This window comes from Simochromis diagramma, unplaced genomic scaffold (genome assembly GCF_900408965.1).
Source record: "Simochromis diagramma unplaced genomic scaffold, fSimDia1.1 OVJJ01000302.1, whole genome shotgun sequence".
NCBI classification, from domain to species: Eukaryota; Metazoa; Chordata; class Actinopteri; order Cichliformes; family Cichlidae; genus Simochromis; species Simochromis diagramma.
The window spans coordinates 7556274-7582170 of record NW_024386792.1 but is presented as its reverse complement, the minus strand read 5'-3'; the positions used below and the strand labels follow the sequence as shown (position 1 = coordinate 7582170).

The window sequence follows — 25897 nt, the reverse complement described above, 5'->3', positions numbered from 1 at the left end:
ATTACACACTTTTGTTCCCAGTGACTTAATTTAAATAGATTCTGTGGGCACAAAACCAACTGTAACCTTATCTTCCCCTTTCATTTTCTCTCACCCGCTCCACGCTCACCTTGTGTTCAGTAATGAGGTGTCGGTTTAACCTGCAACTTTTTGTGGAAGTTGACTTTGTGTTGATCAGAGAAAAACCTGAAAGTTTTCTGTGAATGCTCACACAAGCTGTATGTTGCTCAAATATACAGTCTTAGAAAATACTAGCATTCAGAGCAAAGCTTCACTTTACCTTGGCTTGATAAAACTCAAAAACCACACACGACTGTTGTAGAAAGCTTGGGAAAAACGGCAGCCTCAAAAATAATCATGCATTATGAAAGTTTTACGTTTTGTTCCAGAGGTAAGAAAACCTATTACACAACCCAAATGAAATTTGTTATGCTAATAAGTAAAAATCCAACCACTGAACTGAAGTTCCTCATTAGTATGTCACGCAGTGCACTTGGCTAAGTGTTCATTTTATTTACTTATTTAATATTTTTCAGCTTAGATGCCTCCACTCAACAATTTTCCTCATAACCTCTGGATGTTCAGTGGATAAATGTCACGACGCAAGAGTCGTGCCCATGAACAAATGGAGAGAAGAGAAATCTGTTGAAGGTTTTAGATTAACGATTATGGGTGTTGTGTTGTCTTAAAGTCAAGCGCAAGGACAGGCTTCATTTTTCAATACTGACAAAGGAAATGCTACATTAGATACTGCATTGAGTTGCAGATACTCGTGGAGACCATCCCTGGATAGACGTGACATTACGACTTCCACTCTCTTCACGTCCTTTCATTCAATAGTGACTTGAGGATAAATGACGCTTCAAAGAACTTAAAGGACACTTTGCTCACAATTTATTCAAGGGACATATTTGTGGTACTGACTCTCGACAAACCTCAGAGCAGTTCACGCTCCAACAAAGAGAGGTTGAGTAAAAATGGAGGGTGAAACAAAAGCTTAGTCTTATTTTGTAATCTCAGAAATTCCCGCTCTCCCTCAAAGATTGGCACTGACAAGCTGATACTAGTCAATACTAGTGTTCGACTTTATGACTGAATGTGGTAAATTTGACTTCTAATCTCTGAACGAAATAATCAATTGGCCTAATCATCGTTTCTCCTTAAGAATGAGTCAAAACTGAAACCAGATGCAGTGACTTTACAATGGCAGTCAGATGAGGCGTTTTCAGAAGTGGGATTTATTAACATTGCAATTTATAGAGAAGCACTTTTGTCATAAATGCTCACCTGGCAGTTGTTTCTGTATCTATACCACATTGCCTGCACCTTCTGCATCCCCATTTAAGTGATGATTTGTACTTCTCGAGTTACTTTAATGATGCCTAAAAATCTAGGGACAGCAATGCCGTTCTACAAGGAGACCACATCTGTTTCTTACATATGCCACGTGAAAGTACAGGCGACACAGCTGACAAAATGATATGAGAAATGTTTGTTATTCGGGTGGGCAACCAGTGAAATTAGCGATGAAATCCATCATAGAGCAGGAACAGCAGAACAGAACGAAACAGATCACTGTGGCGTCGATCCGTAAGCTGCCGACATTGTGTGGAGAAGGAAAACATCCATAAAGCTTTTACATAGTGTACAATGGTTTCTTTAGGATACCAGTAAAACACTGTTTTATTCTTTCCATTTATGTGCAAGGTATGAGTTCATGGCAGAAATTACAATATAAACACTTCGTGTGCGTATCGTAGTTGAAATAATCGGGGTTTACAGACACTGTAGGGGCATATCCACCTCCAGACTCAGGCTGCTCATCTCAATTTCGAGGCAGGGGGTAAGAGGTCAGCTGCCTTCTTGCGCAATTTACAACATCTTCCTCTTCTCAAACTCCTGCAGAGATGGACAACACAGAGGAAGAAGAAAAGAAACAACGTGACATGAAGTGAGACAGACGTGAATGATTTATTCATGCAGAATTCACTCAGCTCTGTTTTGATCCCATGTATCAGATCTGCTGTTGAAGGGGGAAAACAGAGGCGGCTAGAGCTGTGGAGTGCCTGTTTTTTTTGTTTTTTTTTTCCTGGAGAGTGCAAATCATGTAGCACGCACATCTCACTAAGTTCCAGTTGCCAGCATTAAAACAGCACACTTCCTCTGATTGATAGGGACTACCCATCTGCAAAAATCTGATTTATGCGTGGTTATGGTTGTTCTGTTTATCAGCACGGTCCAACCATGTGACTATAAATGAGAAAGCATTATGTTAGCCATTAAAAAGGATGTTGCTATTTACATATTCAATTTGGGAAATATCACACAAATCATAGGATGATAGAATACGCCGTTCCCAGAGAATTTTCCATTCCACAGGAGGAAAGTAACTTAATGCAAAAGTCATTTATCAGGTCTACAGAACACACAAGTAGTCATGCACATGTCAGCCTATTCCTCTGTGGCGTCTGGATACCTGAAGGTCTACTGCCACCTTCAGGAGGAAACAGGCTTGTGTTTGAATAATGTAAAATGCTCGGTAGCCAACGCAAGCGCCTTCTTTAAAGCAACAATTAGATGGAGTGGGAGGAGGGAACTGGGGAGCCATGATCTTGTTCACCAAGTTTGTGCTTTACAGATGAGGTACAATTAGAAGAGGGGAGGAGGTTAGGCTTTTGGCTAAAAAAAAAAAAAAAAAAAAAGGAAAAAAAATTAGAGGACACAAAAAAAAAGGGTAATGGGTTGGAAAGAGTGACAAGAAAGACAAGAGGGGGTGTTTGTGACAGGCAGACAGATGCTTTGTTGGTCCGTGTCAACAGACACTAACTCAAAGGTAGGAATCATAGCACTAAGGTAAGAAAGCAGAGCCGTCTGTGAGGGAGGGGGAGGAGAAAAAAAAAAAAGGAAGAAAAAAAGAAGCCTTCTTTGTGAGACAGTGTCTAATGGTTGACAAGTCAAGAGCAAGAGGGGGAGTAAAAATGAGCAAAGTAGAGGTTGCCACTCAAAAGCGACAGGTGAGAACACGCCTGGATTGAAACTGGGGAGAGCAGACGAACATGTAATGTGAAAGAAAAGCAAAACCTTTACAAGCGAGCAATGACAGCTGTGACACACTTGGGCGCGGATACATGAAGAAAGCAGGCATTGTAAATATGGTCAGCACGCCTGCTTTAACTTTTAAATATATTACAAAAACAAAATCCAGATTCGATATTTTTGTGTCTCCATAAACCTTTGCAGCTTTATCAGCGGGATAGGATAATACTGTGATTTTGTAAACAAGTAAAAGGTCATAATTATTCTTCCTTTGCATATAAATTAAGTTGTTCTCAGATAAATATAGGTTTACTGATTTCTTCTCCTTGCACCCAGCGCAACTAAATTTTGCCTTTGTTTATCATTGCGAGTGTGTTACTACTAATTTTTGGCTTTGTGTGGGACGTGGAAACCTACAGGAGCTTATTGTATTTTTTGCATTTCTTGCTGGTCTGCAGTGGGCAGAGATTGTTTTGAAATGGATGTCACACACATAGTTCAGCAACAAAGGAATCTGATGACATTTGTAAGGTTGTTTGCTTATATAACTAATACTGCATGATAAAAATCACATCCATGCAGCTCTGTTGAAGATTTTTTTTGTAGTGGGGTGCATATAAGATTTTCTTTTCCCCCCTTATTGTGCGTTTAATGTTATTTGGAGATTCAACAGTTTAGAAGTTGTACTGTAACAAAAACATACAGTACATGCAAAGAAAATGTTTTTAGTTAACTTCAATAAGAAACAAAAAGGGTGTCCTAGCACTGCTGAAACAATAAAAATGGCACAAACACTAAAAGGATGATCACAATCCTGAGATCTGTGGGAAAGAAGATGCAGCAAACAAATTGTAAAGATGAATAAAATATTCCACAATAAAATATCAGGAAAAAAACAAAAACTTCAGGCTTTAAATCTTTTAAGGCTATGACTTTATATCTAGTTAAAAATGAGCCATGAGCTGGTTGTTGTCTAATCTTCATCCTGTTACCCCCCGTCTGATAGAAAAAAAGCCGCTGATTCAGTGCGTTAGTGCAGCTTGATGCTGAAGATGTACACCTTGTTCAGTTTCATTTTCCTGTCTAACATGCATTAGACAACAAAGGACCAAAGTTACACCCGAGGAATAAATATTCCTCATTCTGCCGCATTTTATTATTAATATTATTTTTTTACTTTTACTAAATTTTCAAATGGCTACACACAGAATGACAGAAGGAGGCACTATTAGTATACTGTGTCCTACTTACAAGTGAGCTCTCAGTCTGTACTTGATTATTCTTATGATGAACATGGTGCAAGGATTGGTGTGGGAACAAAAAGCAGTCATGTTCCATTAAGATGTTTAAGAGGTTAAACTATTATTAATACCTGGAATTAGAGATTTTACTGAAACCTTGGCCCTTCTGAAATGTCAAAGTTTTCTCGAGCTCACAAAATACTGTTATAATATCTGATTGCATTTGATGACGCATGTATAGATTTCTGCAGATGCATGTTTGGACTCCTGATGTTCAGGTTCATGCAGGTCAGCTGACACAGTAATTCCCCGGTTGTTGTTCCTGCCTGCGGAGATAGCATTATTTCTACTTTCTTCTCTTACATGTTATTACTCCGATTAAGGCGGTCAATGAGATTAACAGAGATGTATGAACACAACGTGCAGCAATATGAGCAACCACGCAGCACGTTTTTCATCATTACACACAATGATTATGAATTAAACTTTGGGAAAGAAAGTCATGTAAATCTATATCTGCGTGCAGTTGTGCCAGCAGTGGTAATGAAAGTATAAGATGATGAATGGGTGTAATACATGCTTTCACTTTTTATACATCTTGTTAACAGTTCTTCCCTAGAGATAAACTGAAATAAAGAGGCAATGCCAGCAACTCTGCCACAGTAAACACACATTTATTAATTTCTGCCCTTCTCTTCTGCCTTTCTTTATAGCATATTAAAAGTTCAATCTCAACCTTTGCTACTCAGAAGAGATAAATAACTAAATAAACCTCCTTACATGAGTACATTAACTGTCATAAGAGATACAAGTGACCAGGATCACAAGATATTTTGGTCTGCAAACTAAAGAGAAGAATTATCACAATCTCACTTACATGTAATTATGCTTAAAATATGTTTATTCATCAGTTGATACATTGCATTTATTTTATTTTTAAAGTTTATGCAAACAAGTATATTTTATTAGTTCTACATTAAACAATGAACCACATATTTATGCATGGGGTAGATATCATAAGTTTTTGCTTTCTATGCATTTCTTGTCCTAATTTTTAAATAGCATGTATCTGAAAAAACATAAGTGTGACATAAATTGTTTGGGACTATAGTTAAATTAATAAGAATTCTGCTTGCTTCTGTTTAAAGCGAAGCATTTTTAATACCGTTCCCACCAATGACTAAATATTCCAGCAATAAGTATTTTCATATCATGCGATACTGTTAAATTTAACTATCAATCAGCTCTGATCCACACACAGACACATGGGGGGGGGATTAATTATTTATTGGATCACCTGCTGAATTTGTAACTTCGCCCATGACATTAACAGTCTCTAATTTTTGTGGCAGTTTTGTTTTAATGGAGAGAGAACAACTAAAAAAAAAAATTAAAAAAATGCATTTTTCACTCAATGAAATTCAAATAGATTTGTATGAGTCTTGTATGTATGTATGCATGTATGTAGGTAATGTATTTAAAACCCAGCCAGAATTCCCAAACCAACGGATTGCAGTCTGTGTGCCTCATGGGCACACATGCCAATGAATTACAGATACCCCTGATCACAATTCAGTATGTTTAGAAATCACACTTGTTCACAGAATCTCTTCCTTCTATTCCAACCTTTCCACCACCACAGGTGAGACCAAAGAGCTCTCAAAAGACTGCAGAAGACTACTGGTTTAAGCCAGGGCCTCCTCGCGGTAGGATATCCCAGACCAGAAAACCTTACCCAAGAAGCAGCCGTCTCCCTTCGATGTGGAGGAGTAGCAGTTCTACTCTGAACCCCTCGCAAAGCACTGAACTCTTCGCCCTATCGCTCAGGGAGAGACCATCCACCTTTCGGAGAAAGCTAGATTAACAGATTGATGGCTTTCTCATCAACAATGCGCCATTTGGTGACAGACTGTTGCATAACATTTAAGACAGTTTACCGACATAAGCCATCAATTCAATTTTACCAATTAGATTAAACGTCAGCTAGTCGACTAATTACACACATACCTAGTCGTGGGTTTTCCAGTATGACAATGTCCCAAATCATATACAACAAAGACGCCAACAAAGGAGTGCCTAAAGAAGCACATTAAAGTCATGGAGGAACCTATCCAGTCTCCAGACCTCAGTCCTATTGAAATACTGTGAAGATTCAAGCTGCCAAGTATCATTTAGAGAGTTTCAGTAAAGAGGAGTGAACCAAAATCCCTCCTGTAATCTTGCAAACCTGGTGATCAACTTAGAAAGCATCTTACCACTGTGCTTTCCAACAAGGGTTTCTCCACCAACTACTAAGTCACATCAAATACTTATTTCAATCAATGACAAGCAAATTAATTAAAAATAATTTTGCAGTGATTTTCTGTCTCCATTAAAACAAAGCTATCACAATAATAATTTCTTTATGTGACCAAACTTAAAAATTCAGGAGGGATCAAAATTATATCCCTTACTATAGACACTAACGGGTTAACGCCATCATCACAATTAACGCGATTAAAATTTTTAACGCAATCAACCCATCTGGAGCGTAGAATGACTCTGAATGTCTCTGCCAACGCATTTTGGGCAGTTTATTCAAAGTTTGTCCGTTCTGCGGTCCAGATGCACTCCAAAAATTTTAATCCCGATGACGGCGTTAACACGTTAACGTTGGCAGCCCTAGTTTTTTTTTTCTTATAAGAATCTTACTGAATTTAGGTTAAAAAAAAAAAAAAAAAAAAAAAAAAAAAAAAAAAAACAGATAGGTGTTTTTTGGGTTGTTTTTTTGGGGGGGGGGGGCATTAGTAAGTAATAGGTCTTATTTTATAGTATAACCATATTATAGAACTTAAATACAAACACCTTGCATATTAGTGTAAATCAGCAAATTGCATTTTTGCAAAAAGGAAAAGTGCTTCTTACACAAAATAAACCTTTTGAAAAAGTTAATGTACGTCACTGGACTCCCTGAGCATTTTACTGCTGTAGGTGGATGAAGCAGAACTTGTTGATCAATGGTTTAGCAGTTTAATATATAGCACTGAATCATAATTTATGAACTCATCATACATTTCATTTAAAGTTTTTAATCTGAATAATACTGATAATGATAATAGATGCGGACAGATAATTTTTTTCTAAAAAAGAAAGAAAGAAAGAAAGAATAACTATGGCTTTTTCTCTAAAACAGACTCTCATTAACCAACTAGTTTGCAAACACAAAACAAGGATCAAGCTTAATTTCACCATGACAAAACCATGCAAATACACCCACCTGGGCATTTGTTATTTATGGCACTGCTAGTTAAAAAGCTTGCTGTTCTCAACTGATCTAAAGTCGCCTGCAGTCATTTCTGACAGTTATCAATCACTGACACATTGGAGCCGTACTTTCCATCACTGTTCATGATTACTAATCTTTGAGCCTTTGAATATTTACTGGTCCAAGTGACTCACCTTGAACATAGTGCTGCCCAACTGAGCAGGGGACATGCTGACTACAACTCCAGCTGACTGGAGGGCTGCAATCTTCTCTTTGGCTCCACCCTTTCCGCCAGCGATGATGGCACCAGCATGGCCCATTCTACGGCCAGGAGGAGCAGTTAGACCAGCGATGAAGGATACCACAGGCTTTGAATTATCACCCTGGAAAAGGAGGAAAAGGAAAATCGGAACATAAAAATGGGGTGAAGATGCACAGAAAAGGGGAAACTGCTCAAGAGAAAGTGTCAGATGCAAATAGCGTCAGAAAGCACAAGAAGAGAAAAGTTGAATCCTCTTTCTGCACCTGCATTTTATTCATTCATTAGAAATGAAACACCCCTTGTCCTCCTATTAGAGAATCCCATGATAACAGGCTTGTCTAACCCGCCATCTCTGTCTCAGTCTGCAATATTAAAACAAAGGGTCAATCAAGCCATTTAATTGCATGGGTTGGTGTATGACCAGATAGGGGTTCAGGCTCCCGCCGTTTCATATCATCTCATTTCTAAAATGGTAATTAGTCATGTAGGCACTGATTAGCTCAGCACCCATCTATACTGCTTTCTCACTGATGGATGATACATTCAACAGTTAAGATCATTTCCAAGGTGAAGAGAGCTAATATTTCATCTTCACCAATAACACAACTAGCAAGGGGGACTGTGTGTGTGTGTGTGTCTGTGTGCGTGCACATGAACAGCAGCTAATATTTCATACTTAGGAATAACAACATAATTGCAGAGGACGGCTTGGTGCGTGTGCGCATGCACAAATTTAAACTAGCGCACAAACAAACACAAGTGCACGCACGCAGCCTTAGTCCTGTGCTTTCAACAGAGGCTGTGGCTCATCCGGTGAGCTGCTTTCAGAGGGTGAATGTGGCATGCTTTACAGCCTTTACAGCAATATAGTGAGGTCCTTCAAAGACACCCACTTCAAACTGCCATTTCAGCTTCAGATTCAAACCTGACACTGGCAGGAACAAAATGGCAGCTACTAATATATACTAGAGATGACTTCTGATAATTAAGACTCACAGGACATATACCAGCCGGGGAAATGCTGAGGACCTTGGCTCAGAAATGCACCACTAATGAGGCATTAACACTTGAATAGTTAACAGGGAAATGAAAATAGGGAGGGAACATCATTTTAAAGTGCTCTAAATATGTTGGAAGCATCTGTTCTATGCATCGAAAATGTATGCATAAAAACAAATTAGCACAAACAGCCCACTCAGTATTCAGGAGTCAAATCACGTTCTAAATAAACAAACCAACCCCGTGTGGATCAAGTCTTTTAAATCTACCTCAAACGCAAGAGGTTTAATTACTCCATTAATCCCTGCTTCCCCGGGCTCCAAGTAACAACTCATACAGGGAAGGGTGTCATATTACAATATCCCTTTACCCGTCTTTTGTCTTCCACTGTTAGCTGTACAGATTTATTACCTTAATTATGAGACCAATCGCATAATATAACGTTCTAACACCTCCTCTGTGCCAACATGACTGGAAAACGCCTTTGTTCTATAAACACAAAATACCCTGCTCTAAATTGAGGAATTGTTTTCATAAGCTTAAAAGTAAAACTGGGACACGCAGGTGGCCTCACCAACATGATGAGGGTGGGGTGTAAATAACATGTGCCAGCGCTTCAACTTCAGACTTCATCCAAACTAGCCTTCCTTCATTTTCAGGGTTTTTTTTCACAGAATAAAATGCTTATTTAAAAGGTCAGTGGAGATGGGGTGAGGACATTTTATTTATACATACCCACCACAGTAGTCGAGGTGCCAAATACTATGACGTATTTGACATGCGTGACCCAATTTTAATATGGCGTGAGAAGCCTTTTTCTGTTAGAAAGCCTGTGAGACTCTTGTATTGATAAACCGCTGATACAGGTGATGTTATAAAACCACTTTTTACTTGGCAATAGAGGGCATCAACACCAATGAAGGCTTAATGCTGACATATGCCCTACATCATAAAATCTGACAGCAGAACCTAGTGGGAAGTATGAGTTTGTTTTCTTGCATTTCACTGAATTAAAGCAGTGGTAGACAAAATAGTGTGCAGTAACTCAGCTGTAACACTGACGGATACTGAAATCAATACTTTCTCCCCTTTTGGTCTAAAATGTCGTTCGCACGTCAGGAGATCAATTTATTAAATGTTGCATAACATAAATCGATCATGACACTCAACCTTTAATTTCAATGGGCACTGAATACACAACGTGTCCAATGTGGCACAATTTGTCAAGCTAATGCGAAACGGGGCATTTAAGAAACAGTTTCGGGTTTAACGTCTTGAAATGAGTAATGTGGCCCTCTGTGAAAACATACTCACCTGAAAAAGCTCAGCACAAAACTGTTTTGTTTATTTCACATGAGATATTTTAATCTTTCCTGTAATGGCTGTGTTGTGCCAGGTTCAGCCAAGGCTCAGCTGGGAAAAATAATAATTTGCTAAAAATAAAACGCATCCCTTCAATAAAACCCAGTTATTATGGAGTATGAACCTGTTTTTGAAAGATGTCGAATCAGTTCGGAGGTCTGGTTATATAAAAATAGAGTGGATGATGTAACCACGCGAAAAGACCAGAGAATAGTAGATTTGTGGTGGTGCTGGTGCTGGTGCGTCGAAACTTTAGCAAATAAAATAAAATAAAAAAATAAATAAAAAACCTGATCGATTTATACTGTAAAAAAAAAAAAAAAAAAAAAAAAGGAAACACTAAAAAACAAACAGAAACAAGAATGACCTCCATGATTTATGAACTCTGCTACATGTGCTGCGCTCTAGGGACGGCCATATCGTTTTAATTTTTGAGCGTTTGTTGAATTACACAGAAGTTGATAGTTTATGTGACGACATGTTGGTCTGGTAGTGAGCATATCTACAGCTGCTGGTAGAAGGTGATGGCAAGGCACCGTTGATACTAAAAGATGGAAATCCAAAGACTATGACAGCTCTGTGTTCAAATCCAAAATAAGATTAATAAAAATAAGAGCCTTTTTGAAAAATCACAAATCTATCAGAGGAGATCAAACCAAATACCAGAATATCAAACAATGACCATTAGAGAGATGTGTAAGATTAATGCTTAAATGTGGGATTTAGTTTGGAACAAGACATAAGGTGGGTTGATCGCTTATATCACTGCTGTCAATCAAATTTAATCAAATCACACCTACGCTACCCTGATGACGCACATTGCCTGTTTTATAATGTGCTTGACACTAAACAATAATATTTGATATGTTCTTTTTCCCTCCACTCACCTTAAACCTCATTTTAGATAAATCCAAGTTTCAGATCAAACTGTTTATTGGACCAGGTTTTGGAGTTTTCCACCCTGCGATTAAAACCAAGAAGATACTGACAGAAGCAAAACATACTTACGTGTATTAACATTTTATTTTAAGGTAGCCTACTGCTTATTCCAGACACTGCCATTTTCACTTATGGGAGCACACCGCTGGCAGTGCATCAGTGACTTGCATTTGAATGTATCCAAATCTAGAAAAGTTGAGTTAAAGTAAAAACAATGTCTTCAGATATCCCTCTACCCTTTTTCAACTATTACAGTTAAAGAATGCCATTTTATGTACGATGTTCTACACAATTAACTTTCAACATGAGATCTGCAGCTTACTCCCACGCTCTGCTGGGCTTTTTCTTGCATGTGTTTCATTTGAACTGTCCCTTCCTGTCAACACTCTGGGTGATTGGGTGGCGGGTGTTTGTACTTTATTTGTAGAGTGTGAGAAGTTATTCTCCTGAGACGCCAGGAGGAGATTTGCATGCATTAGAGAAGCTGAGGGCAAATCAAATTCATTTCTCAGCTCGAGAGCACCATAAGCGCGCACGCGGACACAGAAGCAAACACATGCACACGGAAAAATTAACAGGCTAAAAGTATTCAGACCCCGAAAAAAAATGATTTTTTTTTTAAATATATACAAGTTCACAGCCACTGGGATACACAAGTCAATCCTCACCCCACTCTTTATCATATGTGGGCATCACAAAAGGTTCACTGTTCATCAGCACTGCTGATTTCAGAACATGTCCTGTGAATCATACCTTCATCCCATCTGTCAGCTTATCTTGATCACACAAATCACACTGACACAGAGAAGTAAGAAAGCCAGCCTGAAGATACGATCACGCTCATAGCTCATATGATGGCTTCCAGTCTTCACTTGAGCTGACATATTTTGAAAGGGCATAACTGAGAGCTAATTCAGAAAAGGATACATTTTTTATAAGAACAGATATATGTGTTAAGGTGAAGCGCTGTGTGAGGGGATATTAGCAGGAGAGTGAAGTGAGATTATGGGTGTCCAGTGTGTCATTTCCTTACAGAGTTGTGCTGTTTCAGGTACTCTGCTGCATTCTCCTCTGCATTTCCTCCAATTTCTCCAATAAGAATAATGCCCTCCGTCTTGGGATCCTGCAGGAACACCTCCAGACAGTCTATGAAGTTTGTGCCATTAAATGGATCCCCGCCAATACCTTGCAGGAGACAAAGCAAACACTTGATAATGATAATGCCTGTGAAGGAGGATCACATGGCTGTTCAGGCTTCATCAAATAAGCAGCCGCTGGAAGCCAGCTTCACGTCAACAACATCCGATAACCACTACCAAGATAATCTGGGGATGCTTTGCCCTGACTGTTTCACACAACAATTAATATTAACTGATTTAATTTCCCTGTAAATCTGGTCTCATTTTCATTGAACAGTGCCTTGATTAGCAAATGATGTACAATATACTGTATATCAAGTGACTTTTAAGCTCTAGTTTAGCATTTCAGCAGGGCAAAATTGACTCTGCACAACAAATAAACATTGGACACACATCCTTTAAATGTCCTACTACTTGCAATGCCAGTGCTGACCAGTGACAGAGAGCTAAAGCAATGAGCTGGAAACGCTGTAAAGCTCTATAAAATCAAAAATAACTGCAGAGTCATTTCTGAGACATTTTGTTAGGGGAGAAAAAAAAAAGTTCAACTGGACAGAGTCAAAAAAACCAAACATTCTCAATCATTTTTCAGTTTTACCTCAATTGTCCCAAATCATCTACATCTCTGCATGGTACTTTAATGTCTTTTGTTTCATATCCAGGAAACAAAAATTACAAAGCTTTTGAAAACCACAAGGGTGCAATAATCATTTTTAACAATACTTTCCATCAGGATCTACAAAAGCATGGGCAAATCTCCACAGACTCAATGTCTTCTTAATTTATATTCACACCATTAGAAAACCTGGCAACACCAAGAAAAAAAAAAAATTACATGCATACTAATCAAAGCGCACCCACATTAACAGCAACAAAGATGACAGTGATATTAAATATTGCATTAACTGTAATTTGCTGTAGCCCCTAGGTCATACTCAAACTTCAGAAGTCACGAGCAGACCCACCAATAAACTCCGTTTAATGAACTCTACAATATTTAATACTGTTGCGGCACTAGCTTTATGAAGTCTGGCTAGAGGACACTTCATAATTAAAATGTCTAAATAATGATGAAGCCAAGTTGTTTTTCATTTAATTCCAGAGTCCAAGTAGCTCTTTGATATGGATTTTCTGGTGGCACACAAGTTGGCCAAAAGAATTTGTTTTTGTAAAACAGTTAATCTTTTGATGTTTTGCCAAGATGTAACAGAGCTGGATGTGATTGTGTCGTTACTGAATGTCAAGATGTTCTAATAAAATCTAAACAGATATTCTGAGCTGCCTCCTAGAAAGCAAACATGCTGATGCTCATACTGTGAATAACAATAGGGAGCGATACAAAATTGACGAATGAATACACTGGGTTTTTAAACAGCGGGAAACAGAGTTTGGGAAAATGTCACAGGTTGTGCTATCAAGCAGCATGTGTTGTTAATCCATGCTGTAAATCAATGAATTATTAAAACAAGGCTATGAGAAACTGCAGAGAAAGTAGGGTAATAAACAGATGGGTGGGTTAATGGAAAGTCCCACATCTATAAACATGTGAGATATGCAGAAAATATGATATTACCTGCAATCCTTTATCTGCTTTTATTTACCAGCTACATTTGTAATAAATGTGTCATTATTTTACAGAATGTGTAAAAGCTAGTATTGTCTTTTTTGTGATGTACCTAAAAAACAAAAGAACCATGAATTTAAGAGGAAAAAAGGATATATTTAAGATATATGGTACACAATCACATTTTATGTACGGCTATAGATGAGCGAGTGAGATGAAAAACACTATCCTTAAGATTTTCAGGACAAAGACTTTTGAAAGTAAGTTTCTACATCCATCTGAGCCACTCAATGGATCTGTCCAATCTCAATAGGGCTCTTCAAAGATAGCAGCACCTTTAATGCTCAGATCTGAGAGGAATATTCTGAGCACTGATCAGAAAAGTGCCTTTTTATTAGAAAACGTCTGAGCTATTTGCTGAAATGTATTAGCATCTGATGAGTTTTAGAGCAAGGTGAACTTGGAAGATCACCTTCCTATTTCTACCAAGTCCTGTAAAATATTCTTTTTTTTTTTTTTTTTTTATTTAATCTCTGGAGTAATTATTAAAGATGAAAGTCTAATATCTTATCACGTCTAAGGTCCTGCCAACATTCACAGTGAGGTTTAAATTAAATATAAGGATGTGATGTTGAGTGCTTGGTAATAAGTGACCAGCATGTCTTCAAACCAAATGCAGCACATACTAATATAAAATTCTCTCTGTTCATGCCTACAAAATCTCCCTGGCATCTACTTCGAGCAGTTAAAAGCTTGTTTTATGTTGCACAGATATAAAAATACATTCAGCAGCACTGCGTGTTCAGTTTAAACTTAATATGCCAAAAGTCATTGGTAGCTTACCAACACAGAGTGACTGGCCCAGGCCTACTTGCGTAGTTTGATGCACAGCTTCATATGTCAGGGTACCCGATCTAGAAACAATGCCTGAAAGAAAGAACTTCTTAGGTTTCTTTGCTTACAGTTAAACATCATTAAAAGAAATATTGGTCAAAGGTGATAAAATAAAATAAAATGCAGCTGCCATTTTTTTGTCAGCATCTTTTCACCAAGACATAAAATACAAAACGGATCACCATCATAACAGCTGCTCCCTCTATGCTGCGGTAAAAAAAAATATAAATAAAAATAATAATAATAAATGGCAGGCGATTTACTACATATATAACAGACTTCCTGTAAAGGTTCACTAGCCGGCAGCACATGCTGCATGTCAAGCTGTCAACAGCAGGAGCTCGATGTAAGATCTAAATAGTGCTGTGTTTAAAAAAATTAAAAAAAAGGGGAAAAAAAAGGGAAAAAAGTTCAACCTGGAAAGAAAGGCAGTGTGTTTCATGTGACTGTGGTTGGAGAAGCCTGATCCAACAGGTGAGTGTTATTCATTTTGAATTTTGACCCCTTTATTGAGTGTCCCTGTTCAACTACTAGTTAGCACAAATATCTAGTGAGCCAATCACACGGCAGCAACTCAGTCATTAGAATGAGAAAAGAAAGGTGATCTTAAGTGTCTGAGCGATCCATGGTTTTTAAATTGCCTGATGTACTGATCTGAGTATTTAAAAACAAAACAAAAAAAACTGTTGATCTGCTGGGATTCCCATCTTTAGGGCTTACAAAGAATGGTGTAAAAAAGAGAGAATATCCAATGACAGGCAGGTCTCCAGGTGAAAATGCCTTGTTGATGCCAGAGGAGAATGGCCAGACTGCCTTAGGTTAATAGGAAGGCAACAGTAACTCAAATTACCACTCGTTACAACCAAGGTATGCAGAAGAGTATCTCTTACACAACTCTTCAAACCTTGAAGCAAAAGGGCTACAGCAGCAGCAGATACCACTCATGAACAGAAAAAAGGAAACTGTGGTGACAATTTGCACTGGACCACAGAAGACTGGGGAAAAAAGGTTGACTGGTCTGAGAAGTCTTGACTTCTGTTACAGCAGTCGAATCTCTAAGAAATGTTTCCAGCATCTTGTTAAATTTGTGCCATGAAGAATTAAGAAGGTTCTGAAGTTGATACTGATACTGGCAAGGTGTGCCTATTTAAAGTAGCCAGTGAGGGCATACAACACCATGTAAGCTCTCTAGATTTCACACATTCTTAAATACATTAACTTTTGGCATTTTAAAGTTATATTCAATTAAGCTTAATGTTTAAAGCTTTTGCCTGTGTGACCTTAGACACATCACCACTCACCGATTCTTCCTTTCTTGTGAATGTGGCCTGGCATGATGCCAATCTTACATTCCCCAGGCTGAGAAAACAAATAAAACCCACATATTTCAGTGTATATCTAAAACAAAACACATTGTTTTTTGCAGTTCACATTTGCAGTTCATTATTACTTCATTGTAATTTTTTACAATTTAAAAACCTGTTTTTAAACTTTTTCTTCTATAACAATAAGTAATAATAATATAATAAATAACAATTTTTAAAAAAGAGTCATTTTCTCCATTTTATCTACTGGATAAACTCCCATGATATTAAAAAGAAAAAAAATCACTGTTATTATTAATGCATTAAATCTCAGGGAGTCCATGAGAAGGAATTTGGGCTTTCAACCCTCTCAGCCACCCCCACTCACAAAAAAAAAAAAAAAAAAAAGAAATAGAAATAAGTATATTTGTCCTCCGCTGTGTATTTATGTATGCACTTACATTAATGACTCCTGGGCAGTTTGGGCCTATGAGGCGAGTAGCGCTCTGGCGCAGAAGCTTATGTTTGACTTTAACCATGTCCTGCTGGGGGATGCCCTCAGTGATGCACACCACCAGAGGTATCTCTGCGTCAATGGCCTCAATGATGGCTGCTGCCGCGAATGGAGGAGGTACATAAATCACAGAGGCGTCTGCCCCTGTGCCCTGCTTTGCCTGAAGCAAAGAATAAAAGGCATTGGCATTGCATCAGAAAAAAAAAGAAAAAAAAAAAAAAAGAGGGACATTCTCAAGTTATGAAACAGTGCCACCTAATGTTACGTTACAAAAATCCATCTGCAAAGGATCACAGTAGGAAGAATACAAACTACATATTTTAGTTCTTGTTTTTTAAAAAGAATTACAACAGCAATAAGCACAATTACAACACAATTAGACAAGGAGTCACACACACACACCTCCTTCACAGAGTTAAAAACTGGCAGGCCAAGGTGGGTCTTGCCACCCTTGCCAGGGGAAACGCCTCCAACTAACTGGGAACCATAGTCGAGAGACTGCTGACTGTGAAACGTCCCCTACAAGTGAAGAGGAAGAGAGCGCAATCAGTTTGTGTACACATGTGTAATGAAATGGGTACAGCCACTTCTACGGCACCAACATTGAGATATCATTGCAGACAGAGTGGAAGTAGGAAATATGATGCCATCCAAGATTAATCACCGGTGCTGCTGAGAAAAAGAATAAATACAGAAACTAGGCTGGATTCTAGCAGGGGGTGAAGGCACCGGTAAATATATTCAATGAGAAGGAATCTAAATGATCTTGACAAATGAGTAATGATGTAAGCTAAGTTTAATCTCCTAGCAGAACATTTGAAAAACAAATCAAAAGCAGCGTTGGATAGTCGCCAGCGCCGAGTGTGAAATATCTCTCAAGAAAGTTAGTTTACAAAATATTTCACACACTGTCACTTCCATGTGGGCCACGGAGAACATGTCGTGCTGCACTGCCAAGGTTTGTGCATTTTATTCTAGACACGCAGGAAGGCGATTCACCACTTTGCTTCAACCCTGCCCATAGAAACACGTAAAATATGATAATCTCAGACATCCTAGCTCAAGCATCGGGTTAAGCATAGTTAAATCTCAAGAGTATACACATTATGATGCACTAATACTTGATCTGCAAACACAAATGGGCTGTTTATAACAGTCTGTGAATGCTGTAACTTTAGTAAGACACTTTTACCTTCCACACCTACACGTAAACAGAACATTTATAATATTTCACATGATCAAACTACAGTTTCAATAAAGAGCTGAAAGCAACTGGCAAACAATATGTGCCGTACACATGCTTTAAGACTTACTTCAATGAACAGGATACAGCTGCAGTAACACTACGGGATCACAATGCATTTTGTAGATCTGTGAAAGAATAATTTAACTGAACCTCAGTTGCACCTTCGCAGAAAATGAGCTCATGAATTCAGACCGAACTGATTTTCTGCTGAACGAATCCTATCTGCGTGCAGTCAGTTAATTATCACTCGAGAGGCTGAAACAATGTAGATGGAGCAGCACAGACCGTAACTACAAGTGCAAATAAATGACCTTAATGTAAAAATTATAACCAGCCTATTAAGAGGAATTAGAAGCTATGAATCAGCATTTTCCCGCCCATTTGTAATATAGTTCTTCACCCTGCTAACTTTGCTGTTTTTGCCGGTCATTATTATCGCAAATGTTGGTACAATAATTTTGAAAAATGGCTTGCTTATCAAGCCAGGAAGACACGGCAATGTGCACTCAATAGCACTTGCTTCATTTCTCATCCTTTTCTAATTACCCAGAGTGTTCACTAGAACTATATTTAACAACCTTTTATTATGTTGAAGAGAAAATGGAAGATGAAAAATGAAATGTGAGGAAGGACGCGGGGCGGGGGGAATATAAATCTGTGAAGTCCACGTTTCTGGCTTGTTGAACACACTTGCCAAGAAGATTGTAATTCTCCTTCACTGCCACTTTTCAAAGCAAATCACATAAGGTTTTTCATGCACGGAAAAAATAATAAATGAATCAAAGGATCAACAATCTGCCAAGCAGAGTTAAGCTTGGTTAAAACCATGATAAAGGGTAGTTGTGGGGGGGAGGGTGGGGGACAAGTCAAATTAAAAATGAAAATTATTTTCTATTTAAGAATAAGCTGGAATAATTAAAGGATCAAGCTTGATTTATAAGGCTGAAACAAATCCACAAAATCCACAGCAAACAGCAGCATCACAGCAGTATCAAGTGTTCCAGCATTTACACAAACTTCGCATCAGGGACTTTTTACCGAACACTTACATTTTGCTAACTTTAACTATTTAAATTATTACAGTGCCACAAAGCCTTGAGCCACCCCTTATTTCTTTGTACTTTACTTCAAAGGAGCCAGGCTTTCTTGTATTTTTAAGGTGCTCTTGAACAATAGTTCTCTGAGCTTTTTGAAGGTCTTTCAAAGCTGTTCTTTGGACACTGAATGTTTTTTCACTCATTTATAGCCCAGTTCTTGACACTGACCTATGAACAAAGCTCAAGGGACAAACCAGCGTTGTGTTTACATAGCATTGAAAAAAAAAAAGGTTTTTAAAAAACTGTTTTAAATTGTAGTGATGGCAAAGCTTAAAGCTTAAAGCTCTACAGCATATGAAGAGTATCCGAAAGTCTGGATGTAAGAAATCCAGCAAAGACATGCACCAGCCCTTCAGCTGATCCTCAACTGATCACTGATGCCTCATCAGAAATAGACTCGCTGGAAGTCATGTCCCACAGGTACACAAGAATTGGATTGAAAGTCAAATGTAAAAGAGTCCTATGGAGTGATGAATCCACGTGTGAAATTTTTGGTTTAAGGCAGGTGCACGCTGTGTCATGGTTTGGGGCTGCATTTCAGCCAGTGGTGTTGGAAATCTTGCCAACAGTTCATAAGTGTTGGACTTATGAACACAGGAAAATCCTCAGAGTCTGGACCTTAACTCTATTAAGAACAGAACAAAAAGCAGTTAACATCAGAAGGTCATTCAAAACAGCTTTGAATAACCTTCGAGAAGCCTGGAGAACTATTCCTGATTATTCCCTGAATGTTAGCACATGTTTTAATAAAGCTCTGCACTTACTTTCCGTTTTCCCAACAAAACAAAACAAAATGACCAGCAGACCAAGGCTTTTGCACAGTACAGTATTTGATCATTTTAAACCTTTTAAACAACTTTTAAATTGTTAGTGAAATTATGATTCTCTGTTTTGACATGAGTATGTGCCCTGAGAGAATAGAGTAAGGACTATGTTTGGGTTGTGAAGGAGTAATAAAGGATTCTGCTCTCCTTGGGACAATGCAGGAGCTTTTCTTCATCTTAGCCAAGGTTTTAATGCTAAAAGGTCTGAGACAAATCTCTAAGACACAACAGACTTATTAGGCTGTAAACATAAAATTAACTTGAACTACACTGACATAACTTGTGCCATTAAAACAAAACTGAATTTAGGCAAAAATAAAGAATGAGATTTTTACAGCTGATGGAGATGCACTTTTAAAATGTCCTTCTGGTAATCTTACTCATACAGAAAGTCTTTGACACACAAAAATGAGGAATTGTGTGTGCAGTAAGGAAAACCTGAGATTTCACAACAAGATTGCAGTAACTTAAACTGATGTGAAGCAAAAACAACGAGAAGTTTTCAGTCCAAACCTGCTTCCCCGTGAAACCTTGGCAGATGACCTTCGTGTTCTTGTCGATGTACAGGTTCTTTCTTGTGCCTGTGTAGCAGTGTCTGACTCCACTGTGCTGCACTAATGGACGGGGGGAAAAGGGAACAACAGAGTTTTTTTGTTATTTGTGAGAACTTAACATACAGGCAAGACTACACATTAAACCTGTTTTGTTCAAAGGAGACATGTTTTGCAACAAGTAAACTGTAGTTTCTCTCAAATCTGAACAGATCCTAAACCACTCTTCTCACAGTGGACAGCAAAGTGTTTAATCAAATATTTACCTTTCCGGGGAACCCTACGCTCCACACTGTTTTTGGCAACAGTCTTTTACCCTCCAACTATCCTTCAAAGTTGCTGAGCAACATTTAAAACTTTCTTTTAAGACTTAAAGAGATATGTTTTACAGAAAATGTTACCAAAAAAAAACCCCACTCAATTTTTAAGACTTCTGTTCAGTTTTATGATAATTTTAGTTAACCTACGGAGGCATTACAAGTTAGCTAGTGTTTGGTGTAACAATATGTGCCCAGCAGCTGCAGGTCACGACTCAGTTGAAGAACTTTAATCAAGGTTTATGCATGCTGCGAGGCATCTGATAAGACAAAGACTGTAGGTATTACATAATCTCACCTAACAGGTAAAATGAGAAATATGCTGCACTACTCACAACATGGCTATGAGACACTTTTACTACTATACTACTGCATTAATGTCAAAAGACTATGTAGTTAAACTCCCCTCACAGCAGAAAATTACCATGGAAATCAATAAAGAATCAAATATAAGCAGAACTGATAGTGACATTGACGACATTAATATAAATTAAAGCTCATCAGTCTCCAAGTAGCAAATGGGTAGCTAGGTGTTTCATATTTTACAATTCACATCCAACTGCAAGAAAAAGAACAATGTATTTTCTCATTGTGCGTACACACAGTTCGAAATGCGTTTTCTATACAAATATTAATTATATTAAAACTGCATCTGTCTGACTAATAACAATTATTATTTCAGTTCTTGCAGTTCCTTCAATGTCATGTGAGACTCGAGCTTGTCTTGTGGTGACCTTTTCTTCCCTCTTACTCACTTTGTGAAGCTACTATTCAAAAATAAAGGTGCAGCCTGTTTACTAAGAGGACACTGCCAAAATAAATAATATGACACCGCGATCTCTACAGGCTAAAACAAATAAACTCACAGGCTTCTTTTGCCGAACACACTGTTCTGTAGCCCAAATGCCCCAAAATCATTCCTGTTTTTCTTTTTCAGTTCAGCCCTAACGCGTGTTTGTGACTGGGCTAATATTAACCAGCAGTCTGACTAACTGAACTTTGGCCCGCTTTCAAACCTCCCACAAGACACAATTTATCAGTGAGATAAGCAAAGTTCATCTTAGCTAAAGTCTCAAGAAAGGCATACTAAATTAAAGTTATGTCGCCCTCTAAAATCTAACGCAAACTTATTTTTACATTTTTTTAACTGTAAGAAAGTAACATGCAAATAAACTGCCTCAAAAAGTTCATTTAGCTGTTTTCAGTTACTGCTCGATAAAAAAAAAACATGGGCTGATGAACCTGCTGTCACACACAGACGTTGTAGTTCACAAGACATGCAAGGTCAAAGATCAACGATCAACAATTAACACTTGTCCGGAAGCAGGCTGGTAGGTGCTTAAAGTTAGATTTTATTTAACGTAAGGCTAAGGTCCTGCTAACTGTCAGTGAGTTTTCCCTGCATTCCTCTACAGTCTCCAGGCTAACGTGGCTAACTAACGTGTAAGCCCCCTGACAGCCAACCCACAGGAGCCTTGCTAGCCGGTGCAAAACTATACGTGCCTGCAAAGCTAATGTAGAGCACACAGACGGTAAGTATACGTGTGATACCGAAAGCAAACTGTCAAACAATTTGTATGACTAAACTATTGTTTGCTACAATACTTACAAAGCAGCCTAGCAAACAATCTGCTGTGAGACATCTTCGGTCATTCACCAATGACACTGGAGACTGAGGACCTCTCACACAGATCTTAGTTGACCACAAATATCCCGGCGGAATCGAGAGTTTTAAAGAAAAGCACTATAACAAGTCGTTAATTTGCACTGAATTTATAATTGTCAGTATTAACTCAAAGAAATTACTATTATTTATTTTTAGTAAGCGGTGAGCTTGACAGTTGCTACACAAACACCGGGGTTAAAAAAAAACAGGCGAAAAGTAGGATACTTGAACCCACAATGAACTATGGGTAATGAAGTTCTGACACAGTACTTGAAAGACAGCACCAGTGCCATAATGGCACTAGAGGGCGCATAGATCATGTTGATGTGGATAATGCCGCTGTATGTCACCTTACAGGACCCTGAGCCAGAAATAAATATTGTATATTGTGTTTAAGATGTTTGTTTCTTGACCTTGGAACAGCAGTAATTTGAAAGGGTTCTAGTTCACCAAGGTCCTGGCAGTCTTAGGAGCTTGAAAATAGGGCAACTGAACTTGTTTAAGTTTGTTGAAGAAGTTTTGCCTCTCATCCAAGAGGCTTCTTCAGTTATAAAACCAAAAGGTGGAGAGTGCTGGGTATTTAAACTCTAGTGGGGATTGTCTCTTAGGAGGTGGTCGTTGACCCACTATTAATCATGTGTGTAAACACATGAGCCAAGGTATGAAAAAAGGCGTGGATCATTACTAACAGTAACAGTAATGATTCAGGTGAAACCATCGTTTTTGGAGTCCATATTTCGAAACACATTGAGGCGATTGATGTTTGAACTAGCACAATATAAATACATCTGAGGCTTTAGGATATTTTTAACTGCAGGACACAGGTAGGACACACACACAGATTATTGCCATTTTGTGAGATTTTATTTGTTTAACACAGGTACAGTAAAAACAAAGGTATTTAAACTTTTATATAGTAAAATGATACATAACAGTGAATATTACCGATACATCCAGAATACAATGCACAGCTGTAATCAACAAAACCAGAACACCTTAAATATATAAATATATATATATATATATATATATATATATATATATATATATATATATATATATATATATATATATTAAACAGCCGTTAAATAATCTACAGACATCTTCAGCTATTAAAACTGCCGAGGTTTTCTTTCTTTGGAAATCCCGTTCTAAAGCAAAGATAATGTGTACTGTTGCAGACTTACGTGTAACTCCTACTAAGAAAAAGGAGCTTATCCTACGTGAGTTTACCATGATTGGTGGGTTTCTGAAAATGAAGGCAGGTTTCTTTAAATTTTGAATTCACTGTGAAATGACAGTGCTCTTATAACTGCTGCTAATTTACAGTTCTACAAGTGTGAAACACGAAAAAAAGACTTTAAAAAAGGGGGAACTACTTAGGCTTAGGGGTGGACCGCGACAGTTACTAAATGCGTGCAATAATTTTGATGGTATCAGATTAAAAAATAGACTTCAGACTATAGTGCTTCTGTGCTGACTCCCTGACGAACTCACACACACCTTTTTTTTTTTAGAAAGTGCACATGAAATTGCAGAAGAAGCCATCCTCACGCAAAATTCAAGTTGTCCAATCATAGACGACCAGGTCCTCGGACGCTGATTGGTCTGACGCCACCGTCACGTGTCATCGTTACGTGTATTCACAGAGACGTCTACGCTTCTTCTCGGTTCTTTCTACTTTTCATCAGAAGGGGCTTACGTACCGGCAAAAAAAAAAAAAAACTGCGCTTAGTAATGAACGCCGTGACATAAACGAAGCTCAGGAACTATCCAAGTCAAACACAAAAGCTCCTCAACCGAGCAATTCACAATGGTTTTAGAGACGATAGCAAAAATAATAAAAGTCCAGCTTCCAGCCTACCTCAAGAGGCTACCGCTGCCGGAGACCATCGGCGGATTTGCGAGGTTAACAGGTAATTAGCAGCTGCTGTGTTGAACTTCAGACAGTCCTGGGGTGATGAGTAGTAAACTCGTGGGAGACAGTTTTTTTTACTCCAGCTAGCTGCTTCTTCAAACGCTGCTTTAGTAGTGTCGTGAAGAGCAGTCCTACAAAAACAGGGATTATGTCCCAGAGTGCTTCTTTGAGTCATGAAACAGCTAAGCGTAAATCTTTTGTGCTTGTCTGTTTGTGTGTCAAAGACAAAGTAATGACCTTAAGGTCGTGCTTGTTGTTTGCGTCTGTTTGAATGTGCAAACACTCGTGATAATAACCACGAATTCGTTATAACTTTACAAACATTGTCTTTTTGTAAGTGAAGTCCTGTGAATGGTGTGATGCTAATTGCTAATTACCTGCATATCGCTTGTGTAAAAACGATTTTTCTTAATTATCCTGCTCATTCGAGCACTGGCCAAACTGTACTTTTGTGAAAAGCAAGTTTTAAGCACATTTGTTTTATTTTGCACCATATGATCATCTGGTGGCGCTCCTGCAGAAGTTTTTTTTAAATTATTTTGAATAAATCATACAAATGCGTCTGAGACTCTCGGGGCCCGTTTTGCATACTAACCTACTACCCTGTGGACCACAGACTCTTTCAGACTGTTCTGTGAACTCTTAACATCACACTTAGTATCTGCTGAAGCAGTTTAACTGAGAACCGAAATGCTGAACTTTGGCAAGTCTTGCGCAGTTTAACGGAAGAAGTAAACCAGGGCTTCGTGAAGTCAATTCAAAACTTGATCTTTTGAGCCAGCATAGATCATTGAAAAGTTTTGGATTTGTGGATGAGGACGTTTAAAGCAAGGCATGTGTAGTTATAATACTTCTGAGTCTGCCTGAAGGAAGCATGTGCAGTTGATTCTCTTTGTAGTATCATGATAGCTTGACCACAACACAATGAAAGGCACACAGTGTCACATGCACCCTTTGGTAATGGCATTTACATCACTAGCTAAACCTTGTGGAGAAAGTAAAACATTAATATAATACCCATCTGAGAAGGCCTTCAACCAAAAACAACACTCTTCTTTTGGGAGATGGCGTTGGTTAATACTCACTGACAGGCTTAATATTAGTGGTTTTAAGTTAAAGCCTAGTTATGAAGGCCCTGCTAACTGTCAGTTTGTCCTAAGCAGCAAAGTGGGTCAGTTCATATTAGATGACGGTGCATAGCCATTCTCCCACATGTAAAGACATCCCTTTTGAACTGCGTACAATTTGTTAAAAGGATTAAGGATTAGAAATGTCCCATTAGGCATCAGAATCCTTTTAACCCGCATAAAGGTATTATCAAAAGCTGGGGTCTGACACAGTGCTAATAGTGAAATTACACAGCTGTCTTTAATCCCGACTGTGTCTTCACCATGTATGGTGGAGCATAAGGCGGGTTTTCCCAGAGCACTTTTAAGGTCTCGGTGTGGCATTTCCCCTGGTAGCTGTTGGTGTGATATGACACTCGAGTTGGATCGAGTGTAATAATACATTAGTAATGCAGATCAGACACAAGCTATACAAGAAATGTGGACCCGAGAATCTGCCTGCTTCCAAAATTCAGTTGATCCACATTTTTAGCGTGCATAAATCACTAAGATTTCTCTTAAGCATTATTTATGCAAAATTATGCTTATAACTCCATACTGGTACTCAGGTTGTTGCACTCTGCTTATCGTGTTGTTTTATTACTTGTTTTTCTTTTTCGTTAAAACAAACCTATTCATTGATTACTTTTTAAAAACATTTGTTTGTTTTTTGT

General features: G+C 38.2%; 2 protein-coding genes across 3 annotated transcripts in view; one reads left to right on the top strand and one right to left on the bottom strand.

Annotated features, from left to right (window-relative positions):
• Positions 1-871: 871 nt before the first annotated feature.
• Positions 872-22277, bottom strand: suclg1 (succinate-CoA ligase GDP/ADP-forming subunit alph). Of its 2 annotated transcripts, none has more exons than XM_040024183.1 (9): positions 22143-22277; positions 20179-20279; positions 16901-17017; positions 16446-16658; positions 15982-16039; positions 14630-14713; positions 12117-12268; positions 7716-7904; positions 872-1899 (listed from the first exon to the last, which is right to left on the bottom strand). In XM_040024183.1, the coding sequence occupies exons 1-9, from the start codon at positions 22174-22176 to the stop codon at positions 1873-1875; spliced, it is 975 nt and encodes a 324-aa protein (XP_039880117.1). In that variant the 5' UTR covers positions 22177-22277; the 3' UTR covers positions 872-1872. The 2 variants fall into 2 exon arrangements, with proteins under 2 accessions (XP_039880117.1, XP_039880116.1); XM_040024182.1 differs by lacking the exon at positions 22143-22277 and adding an exon at positions 21400-21604.
• Positions 22278-23905: 1628 nt separating this feature from the next.
• Positions 23906-25897, top strand: part of cisd2 (CDGSH iron sulfur domain 2) — a 3981-nt gene continuing 1989 nt past the window's right edge. Inside the window, exon 1 of the mRNA XM_040024181.1 lies at positions 23906-24115. Within this exon, the coding sequence (XP_039880115.1) occupies positions 24013-24115 (103 nt within the window). The 5' untranslated portion in view covers positions 23906-24012. The remainder of the gene's footprint in view (positions 24116-25897) is intronic.